At 35.4% G+C, this 11183-nt stretch overlaps 1 protein-coding gene across 1 annotated transcript in view; it reads left to right on the forward strand.

The window, feature by feature from the left end:
- ZFP37 (ZFP37 zinc finger protein) overlaps positions 1-7629 on the forward strand; it is a 58267-nt gene extending 50638 nt beyond the window's left edge. The window contains exon 7 of the mRNA XM_073876532.1: positions 6443-7629. Within this exon, the coding sequence (XP_073732633.1) occupies positions 6443-7458 (1016 nt within the window). The 3' untranslated portion in view covers positions 7459-7629. The remainder of the gene's footprint in view (positions 1-6442) is intronic.
- The last annotated feature ends 3554 nt before the right edge of the window (positions 7630-11183 follow it).

Genomic DNA, 11183 nt, shown 5'->3' on the forward strand with positions numbered 1-11183 from the left:
CAAAAGCTTTTTATCTTGATGAAATCCCAATAGTTCATTTTTGCCCTGGCTTCCCGTGCCTTTGGCGATTAAACCTTTTTTTTAAAGATTTAAGCTTTTATTTATTTATTTGAGAGAGAGAGAGGGAGAACACAAGCAGAGGGACAAGCAGATTCCCTGCTGAGTGTAGAGCCAGACACGGGGCTTGATCACAGGACCCTGAGATCATGACCTGAGCTGAAGTCTGATCCTTAACCAACTGAGCCTCCCAGGAGCCCCAAAGATTAAATCTTATAAGTGAATTTTGCAAGTTCTTAGGATAAAAGACCAATATACAAAAAATAATTGTATATGTACATATTAACAACCAAATACTGAAAAATAAAATTTAAGAATCCATTTACCATAGCATCATAAACCATAAAATAGGAATAAATTAACCAAAGCTAGGCACTGAAAATTGCAAAGTATTGCTGACAAAAACTTTAAAACTAAGGAAATGGAGAGGCTGATCATCTTCCATGGATTGGAATACTCAAAGATATTAATATGTCATTTGTCCCCACATCGATCTATTCAAACCCAATCAAAAGCCCAACAGGCTTTTTTTTTTTTTTAAAGAAATTGTATGGAAACTTATATGGAAGTGCAAAAGCCAAAATAATTTGGAAAATTAACAAGCTTGGAGGACTTATGCTATCTGATATCAAGTCAGTTTAAGTATTTTCCTAAATGTAAGGACAGCATGATATTGGCCAAGCACAAAACTAGATCAACAGAATAGAAAGAAGAGAGTGTCCAGAAACACACACACATACACAGTCAATTGATTTTTTTTTTTAAGATTTTATTTATTTGACAGAGAGAGACACAGCGAGAGAGGGAACACAAGCAGGGGGAGTGGGAGAGGGAGAAGCAGGCTTCCCATGGAGCAGGGAGCCTGATGCGGGGCTCGATCCCAGGACCCTGGGGTCATGACCTGAGCCGAAGGCAGCCGCTTAACAGCTGAGCCACCCAGGCGCCCCCAACTGATTTTTTTTAAATTAACATTTTGTTTGAAAATAATTTTAGATTTACAAAAGTTACAAAGATGGTAGAGTTCCCACATGCCCACCACCTGGTTTCTTCTGATGTTCACATCTTACATTACCATTGTACATTTGTGAAAACTAGAAAACTAACATTTACATTAATATTAATCATATCCCAGGCTTTATTTGAATTCCACTATCCTTTTTATGTTCCAGAATTCAACACAGGGATTTCATGCAGGATTTAGTCATTATGTCTCCTTTGTCTCTTCTGGCCTGCAACTATTGACAGGTTAGCTAAATTACTTCATAGCATTGCCTCCTTGGCATCCATTTTGTGTGGCTAAGTGGCCTGGAGGGGACTTGAACTGACATTGGCCCCTCCCTCCTGTGCATGCCTCCCTCAGATAACAGCCTGCAGAGTCACAAGTAAGTAGTCTTTGTGGTAAACAGTCTCTCCTGGGACTGTGCATCCTTCCCTTATGGGCCCCTTAGATAAGACCCCTGCAAAACTTACCAAAACCTCATTCTTCTTAGTTTGAATTGACCAATCTGGCCTTAGCCCAAGGATCCCAAAGCACTAGACCCTCAAGCCCTAGAAAAGCCCTATGCTCCAACTCTTGCTGCTCACTCTTTGCCTGTCCCCTGCCTTAACCTCCCCATGTGTGTCCTTGAGTGCCATGTACCTCCTCCAGGACCTGTGAGTCAGTGTAAGTATTGTCCTAAGTGTAAGGACAGCATGATATTGACCAAGCATAAAACTAGATCACTTTCCCTTGCAGTCTTTGTTGAACTTTGCCCTGACATCGGACACCCCAGGACCATACTTAACAAATGTTAACAAAAACCACACAACTGACCTTCTTACTCTTTCCTGTTTTTCATGATCTTGTCCTTTTTGAGGAGTACTTTTCAGGTTTTTTTGTAAAATGGCCCTCAGTTTAAAAAAAAAATGTAGCCATTCTCGGAGATGTGTAGTAGTATTACTTTGTGGTTTTAATTTGCATTTCCCTAAAATCTAATGATGCTGAGCATCTTTATGTGTGCTTATTGGCAATTTGTTTATCTACGTTGGTGATTTTCCAAATCTTGTACTCATTTAAAAAAAATCAAATCATTAATCTTTTTATTATGGAGTGATAATTCCTTTTGTGTTCTAGATAGAAGTTTTATCAGATATATTTTGCAAATGTTTTCTCCCTATCTGTGGGTTTCTCTTTTCAATTTCTAAGCAGTCTCTTCAGAGGAGGAAAGCTTTTAATTTTGAGAAGTCCAGTTTATCAACCTTTCCTTTTATGGTTTGTGCTTTTTGTGTTCAAGAAATCTTTGCCTAAATTAAAGTCACAAAGATTTTTTCCCTTTGTTTTCTTCTAGAGATTTTTGTAGTTTTAGCTCCCACATCTATGTTTAAGAGCCCTATTCAGTTAATTTTAATATATTTGTGAATTAAAATTGAGGTACATATTTTTTTGCATAGGGATATGCAATTGATTAGCACCATTTTCCAAAAAAAGATTATCGTTTTCTATTGAATCACCTTAATACCTGTCAGAAATCAAGTATGTATATTTTTTTACTTTCTCTTTTTTTCACTGATATTTACATCTGTTCTTACCACATTGTATTTATTCTTTAGTTTTCTGTTGTGTTGAAATAAACCTTATTCTTCTTTTTTCAGGATTGTTATGCATATTCTAGACCCTTTGCATTTTTACATCATTTTAGAATCAGCTTGTCAATTTCTACAAAGAAACCTGAAGAGATCTGATTTAGATTTAATTGAACCTATAAATCAATTTGGAGATAACCATCTCAGCAATTTGAATCTTCCTTTCCATAAGCATGATATATCCCATTTATTTGGTCTTTAATTTCTCTGTGTAATGTTTTGTAGTATTGAACATGCAAGTCTTACCCATACTGTGTTAAATTTTCTTTAATAATTTCATATGTTTAGGGGCGCCTGGGTGGCTCAGTTGGTTGGGCGACTGACTTCGGCTCGGGTCATGGTCCTGGAGTTCCAGGATCTAGTCCCGTATGGGGCTCCCTGCTTGGCAGGGAGTCTGCTTCTCCCTCTGACCCTCTTCCCTCTGGTGCTCTCTATCTCTCATTCTCTCTCTCTCAAATAAATAAATAAAATCTTTAAAAAAATAATTTCATATGTTTAGGATATATTGTAAAAAAAATAAAAATAGGGCACCTGGGTGGCTCAGGTCATGATCCCGGGGTCCTGGGATCGAGTCCCGCGTTGGGCTCCCTGCTCCTTGGGAGCCTGCTTCTCCCTCTGCACCCCCCATCTCTCATGAATAAATAAATAAAATCTTAAAAAAATAAAAATAAATAAATCCAGTAAGTGAATTTAGCAAGGTTACAGAATAAAAGTAATACAGTAATTATATTTTATATACTAACAGTGAGAATTCTGGGGAGCCTGGGTGGCTCAGTTGGTTAAACGGCTGCCTTCAGCTTAGGTAAGGATCCTGGGGTCCTCTGTGGAGCCCCACCTCTGGTTCCCTGTACAGCGGGGAGTCTGCTTCTCCCGCTGCCCCTCCCCTGCTCATGCCCTCACTCTCTCTCTCTCTCTCTCTCTCTCGAATAAATAATCTTGAAAAGAAAAAAAAATGAGAATTTTGAGTTGAAATGGAAATAAAATACCATCACAAAGGGTCTAGAATATGCTAACAATCCTGAAAAAAGAAGCCCCAAGCCCCAACGAAGAATGGGGCTGATTGTGAGACTTATTTTTAGAATACTGTGTGTATACCACAGTATTAACGGTGATTATCACTTTGTTAAGGAATTCCATCTAGTTTGGGGTGTTTTTTTTCCCCCGCCCTTTTTAGCTTGTTGAATAAAAGGTTATATTCCAGCTGAATCATCTATTAATATAATGAATAGGTATTCCTTTTATGTAAAGGTTAACGGAAAAATCTGCATCCCTTTGGATTCATATTTACCTATTGCGAAAGAAAAAGCTTTTCTTCGTCTCTTTTTTCTTTTTATTTGAATAAGAAAAGAAAGGGAAAAAAAAGCTACCCCGCTCGCAAGCAGCGGTGAGAAGGAAAGGCAACTCCGGAGCAGGTAGGAGACACTGCACCCGGGCGCCCATCCTTTGCAGAGCATGTTGGGAAATGTAGTTCTAGGCGGCCGCGTGCGCAGGCGCACTTCCTGGCTTGCGGGGTAAGGGGGGCGCTGGATAGCCGGAGGGTGTTCATTTCTCCTTGGAGCTGGTGAGATTGTTCTTTCCCTGACGCCTGCATCCGAGTGGTAGCTGGGGAGGGACCTCCGCTCAGGATTCCTCACGACCCCAGGGGGTGGGGCGGGGGCGCGAGGGGCTTGGATAGCGCGTCCCGGCTCCGGGGCGGGGGCGGAAGAAAGGCGGAGAATTGGAGGTCCGGGTTCGGGTCCAAGTTCAGCGCGAAGCGGTCACCTGGACTCCGCATCTTCACTTGACTCATAAGGGGCTGACCCTACTCTAGTATGATCTCATCTATGTATATCCGCACTGACTCTTTCCAAGTAAGATCACATTCTGAGGTACTGGGGGTTAGGACTTCAGCATATTTGCGGGGGAAGAGGGGTACCTTCAACTCATAAGAGCTGGCATCTTTAAGGTATTGAGTCTCTTCAAGAAGAGACTCCAGAAACATGCGTTTTCAGTTGATTCTCTTTAACTGCTGAGAAGTGAGTGAGCAGAGTGTTGCTATTTTGAAGTTACCATGCCTGTTTCTTACACTGCTTTTAAGATTTTTTTTTCTTTTTTGTCCCTGAGTTTCAGAAGTTTGACTATGATATCCTTGGATGTGCTTTTCTTTGTATTTAGTGTGCTTATGGCTTGGGACTTCTTGAATCTATGAGTCCTCAATTGGGAAAATCTTCCACCCTTATTCCTTCACATATTGCAATGTTCTCATTTTCTCCTCTTGTTTTGCTTCTTTGTACTCTCAACAGATATATAGTGGTGCCAAATAATGTACTTTTAGCCACTTTTTTAATGTAGAACCATGAACCATCTTTGAACAACTTGCTAGCCCTCCATTTTGTTATTTTCAGTTCTTAGCTTTACAGTTTCTGTCATAAATAGTTGCATAAGTGATCCTTTAGTGAGTAGGTATTTGATGTGTTAGGAACCAGTGGCATAGGAGGATGTGCCAGTGAACTTTACCTTGTAGTAATGAAAAGAACCAGATCATTATCAGACACTGTAAGGGATGTGATGACAATTGTAGGAACCTTGTTTCTTTACATAACTAAGGTTTTGTAATTACTACAGATTATAGTGACTTTCCCCACAAATGTCAAAATATGTTTTATAAGTGCTTATCTGAGACTGGACTTTGAGTTTTGGGACCAGAGATTTTTTACTTTATTTGTGCATTGAGTTAAGATATTTCTTTTAGTACTAAACAGGTGATACAACTTTTCTTCAAAACACTGTAAATGGATAGATTTATTTTGCTACCTTAGCATCAACATTCCTAACAGGCATCTTCATCTAAAATGTTTCATATTTATCATGTTACCACTACGACAGAAAACTTTAGTTTTCTTATCTCTTATTATAGCATTGAATTTCTGTGTTTGTCAGAGTTTTTATTAACCAGTCACATTTCACTTTTCCTGTCTTATTTTTTTACCTCTGCTTTCCAAAGACATTCATTTGAATTAGTGTCATTGACTTTTTGTCATGTCATGTACTTTTCTGTATCTTTATTTTTTTATTATGCTATGCATTTTGTCTCAATGCTTCCATTTCTTTTACTCTACCTATCTGTATTAATCCTTCTCTTCTTTAAACTTCCATATTAATCAGGACCTATATGTATAATCATTTGTTTCATCATAGCACTGGTTCTTTTTTATTTTTATTATATTTTTTCTGTTATTGATGAGCAAGTTTTATTTTTTCCTTTTATATTCCAGAGGGAAGAGATATTGTCTTCTCCTTAATCCTGGATACTATATCCAAAGTCAGAACATCAACTCCAAAGCAGAAAGCTTCTGAAAAAGAATAGTGTCATGGCATGATGTTAGACAGTTTTCTAAATGATGGTTCCTAAAACTTTGCATCAGAAGAATTGGAATTTGATAACCAACTTGAGAAACACTAGTAAAATCGAATTACAAGGACACTCAATTAAAGAGGAAAATCATTAATATAATAATTTTGAGGAAACATTTAACCTGAGCTCAACTCTTTTTAAACAACAGAGAGTTTCTAAAGACAATTATGACATAAATGATAGAAGCTTAAAGCATAGTTCTGTGTCAGTTGATTTTTTTAAAAGGCAACTCATAAATGGAAAGTAATTTATTAGATATAAGCAAGGATGCATTTTTATCTCAAACTGTACTTATTCTGGAAACAATTTAAATGTAAAGCTATAGTTCAGTACTAATGGAACCTAAGAAAATTTATATGAAAGAGAAGCATGAATGTAAACTATGTGGTAAATCCTTCAGCCGGAATGCTAATCTTATTCAGCATCAAAGAATACACACTGGAGAGAAACCTTATGAATGCAATGAATGTGGAAAAGCTTTTAGTCAGAGCCCTAATCTTATTCAACATCAAAGAGTCCATACTGGGGAGAAACCTTATGAGTGTAATGAATGTGAAAAAACCTTTAGTCATAGGTCATCCCTTAGAAATCATGAGAGAATTCATACTGGAGAAAAACCCTATCCTTGTGATGAATGTGAGAAGGCTTTCAGCCATATTTCAGCCCTTACTCAGCATCACAGGATTCATACTGGAAAGAAACCATATGCATGTATTGAATGTGGGAAAACCTTCAGCCGGAGCACACATCTTATTGAACATCAGGGAATTCATTCTGGGGAGAAATCGTACCAGTGTAAGGAATGTCGGAAAGTTTTTTGCCATAGCACATCACTAATCCGACATCAGAGAACTCACACAGGAGAAAAGCCCTATAAATGTAATGAATGTGGAAAAGCCTTCAGTCATACTCCAACCTTCATTCAACATCACAGAATTCATACTGGAGAGAAACCCTATGAATGTAATGAATGTGGAAAGGCCTTCAATCGGAGTGCACATCTTACTGAACACCAGAGAACTCATACTGGAGAGAAACCTTATGTTTGTAAGGAATGTGGAAAAACCTTCAGCCAAAGTACACACCTTACTGAACATCTAAAAATTCATTCTGGTGAGAAACCCTATCGATGTAATCTATGTCAAAAACTATTTTGCTATAGAACATCACTAATTCGACATCAGAGAACTCATACAAGAGAGAAACCCTACCAGTGTGATGAATGTGGGAAATCTTTCAGCTTAAGCCCAGCTCTTACTAAACATAAGCAAACACACACAGGGGAGAAACATCAATGTAATAAATGTAGTGACGTTTTCTGTCATAGTACACCTTTAATTCATCATCAAAGAACTCATTTTAGAAATGTAATCCTATCAGAGTAATGAATGTGGGGAAGCCTGCAGCCATAGGTGATCACTTATACCTCAACACTCAGTGGTAACAAACTCTAGGATTGCTAATGAAAGAAAAACTTTAGGCAAAATGCTCATTTTGTTTGTACTGAGAAAAAGCATTGTTCTTGCAATTAATCCTGAAAATGTAATATCATTTAAATAAAAACTTATAATGGAATTATCCCCAAACTAGTTTGTTTTTAAAAACATATTTAGAAAATTATTTTTAGAAATAATGTATTATAAATGTATATATTTGCTTATAATAAAAGGTTTCTCAGGTACACAAAAGTTTTAGTGGGATGATGAAAATTGTTTATATATCATCTTTTATCCTTTTAGTAATTCTCATGTTATTCTTCACTGTTAAAAAAACACCTTTATAGTGGGTTTGAGTTTTTTAAATTAACAAGTTTGTCTAATAGCCATATAAGAGAATACTTTCCTCCACAGAGAAATATGCATTATTTTCCAGTATTCATGGAATATTTTTTAATGGACTGTATATAGTTTTTTGCCAAAGTACATCATATATATATAGTCCATTTAAAAATATTCTATGAATACTGGAAAAAAATATACATACATATATATAGTCCATTAAAACATATATACATATATTTCTATATATGTGTGTATATATATGGTCCATTAAAAATATGGCTACAAAGAAAATCTCAAAAAATTCTCCCCAAGGGAAATATTCAAGCCCTTCCCATTTTTTTAAAAACCACAATAGGATAAAAGTAGACATGAAAAGTTAAAACAGCACCACAAAATTATTTAGAAATTACAGAATAATTTTGTGAGTAACTTTTGTGTTAAAGGATAAATCCAAACAGAAAAAAGACAGTTATTAAAAAATAATAAAATTAGGGCATAAATTAAATATTACATTACAAAAAAAGGAAATAGAATAATGATATAAACCAAAGAAAATAAAGGGAATGCATTAATAAATATAAAAGTACACATTAATGAAATAGGTACAAAAAATATGTTTGATAAGCCAATAGACAAACTCTAGCAAGTAGGACAATGGGAAAAACGGAAAAAACAACATCTATACGAAAAGGAATGTAAATATAGATAAAAAGGGAAGTTAAATTTTCTAATTCAATGACTAACAAGTCAAATCTAGCAGTTTTGTAAAATCAATACTGAGATTTATCATAGGACTTCCAAACTAGTTCAAAAGTAGAAATGTACATTAATAAAGAGAATATACTTAACAGATGATATAAAAATATTTGGCAAAGTTCTACAGGCACTGGTGTTTTTTAAATTAGGGATAAAAGGAAACTTACTTAAGTTGATAAAGGATATTTATCAGAAACCTATGTGAACATTATGAATAGCCAGAAGCATTCTTACCTGAGAGAGGAATGAGAAATGATGTTTGATGTCAATACTATTAGCATTGTTCTGAAAGTCCCAGATAATTTAATAAGAGAAAAAAATGAGCTAGTAATATTTGAAAGAACTGGCATCGTTTGAGATGGTATGTTTGGTGACTAGAAAATCTAACTAGTAGAACTAGTAAGGTGGAGATATATAATCTATCAACAATGTGTAAGTAAAAAGCTATCTTAAGTAGAAAAATAGAAAATGTGGTGGAAAAAAGTGACAGTCACAATATTGACAAAAAATCTAAAAATACCAGGAATAAGAAAAAATCCAAGAGATGTTTATAGGATAAATCTTTCCAGAAGAACATAGAATAATGTAATAAATGAATAAACATATTTGGAAAAATAGTATGAAGATGTCGATTTGTTTCAAATTTATCTTTGATTTGTAAACTTAAATCAATAGAATTTTAAAAAAGAACAGTTTTATTGAGGTATATAATTCTCACACTGAAAATTTCACTCTTTTTAAAGTACAATTCAGTGGTTGTTAGTATATTCAGAGTTGTGGTACCATCACCACTATCTAATTTCAGAATATTTTCATCACCCCAAAAAGAAACCCCGTACCCATTAGCAGTAATTCCCTTCTCCCTCCAGCCTCTGGTCACCACTCATCTACTATCTTTTTGTGAATTTGTCTACTCTAGCCTTTTCATGTCAGTGGAATAACAGAATATGTGGCCTTTTGTGGCTGGCTTCTTTCACTTAGCATTAATATTTTCAAGGTCCATCCATGTTGTAACAAGTATCAGTACTTCATTTCTTGTTATGGTGGAATAAAATTCCATTGTATGGGTCTACCAGATTTTGTTTTCCATTCATCAGTTGATGGACATTTCAGTTGTTTCCACTTTTTGGTTATTGTGAATAATGCTGCCGTGAACACTCATGTATAAATTTTTGTGTGGATGTGTTTTCAGTTCTCTTGGGTATATACCTGGGAGTGATATTGTTGAGTCACAAGTTAACTCTATGTTTACCTTTTTGAGGAGATGTCAAATTTTCTAAAATAACTGCACCATTTTACAAGCCCACCAGCAACATGTGAGGGTTATTTTTCCACATCTTTATCAACACCTGTTTTCTCTGTAAGAGATACATGTATACTGTCATAAATATATCCACAAATATACAACAGGTATATTTTTCATAAATATTTTTATAAATACACAGGTGTATATTTTCTTTGGAGAAATGTCCGTTGGATCCTTTGTCCATTTTAAATTAGATTATTGTCTCTCTATTGTTGAGTTGTAAGAGTTCTTTATACTGGATACTAAACCCTTATATATATAATTTGCAAATATTTTTTCCCATTCTGTGGGCTTTCTTTGATGCTCTTTGAAGCAGAAAAGGTCTTAATTTTGATGTAGTCCAGCTTACCTATTTTTTTCTTTTATTGTTTGTCCCTTTGGTGTAACCCAAAGTTGAAGAGTTATGTATTCTCTTCCAAGAGTTTAATAGTTTTAGTGCTTACCGTTAGGTCTATGATCCATTTTGAGGTAACTTTTTTGTACCTGGTGTGAGGTAGGGGTCCACCATTATTCTTCTGCATGTGGATATTCAGTTATCCCAGCACCTTTGTTGAAAAGACTATTTCCCACATTTAACTGTCTCAGCATCCTTGTCATTCAATGGGATTTTAAAATAAAATTGAGCACACTAAATATAAGTATATTTGAATAACTAAAAGAATGTTAAAAATTAGGAACAACAAATGGGGCTTGCCCTCCAAGCAATTCAAACAATAGTCTGTAGGAAACAAAATAGTTGGTACAGTGCAGATGAGACCATCAGATCTGGAGAATAGAACACAGAAAAATATGAGAATTTAGTTTATGGTAACAGTAGCATCCTAAAATGGTAGGGAAAAAAATGGACTAGTCATTAAATGATATTGAGATGAATGGCTATTTATTTGGGAAAATAATTACCTCATAACATACACAAAATTAAATTCCAGAAGGGACTAAGTGAATGCCATTTTGTGATAGTTTTCCATGAGACAGGAGCTGGGCACACAAGTCTGAAGTTTTCTTCAGATCCTTCCACAATCACAACTGGGTAAACTCAAATTTAAGAAGAGTTTTGAAAAAGTTTTATTACAACCACTGATAGAATTATGGCATGACTCTCTTCAAATCCTTACCAAAAAATAAATAAATAAATAAATAAAAAGGAAAAGGCAAACAACATTGCTTTAGGGGAAAAAAGATTGTAAAAGAATAAACCTAAAACATAGTAACAAGACTAAATGTAACCATTACAGCAGTGAAGGACCCTTTTTAAAGGTTACATCTT

Source organism: Callorhinus ursinus, unplaced genomic scaffold, assembly GCF_003265705.2.
Source record: "Callorhinus ursinus isolate GAN/ISIS: 27379988/994484 unplaced genomic scaffold, GSC_fseal_2.0 scaffold24, whole genome shotgun sequence".
NCBI lineage: Eukaryota > Metazoa > Chordata > Mammalia > Carnivora > Otariidae > Callorhinus > Callorhinus ursinus.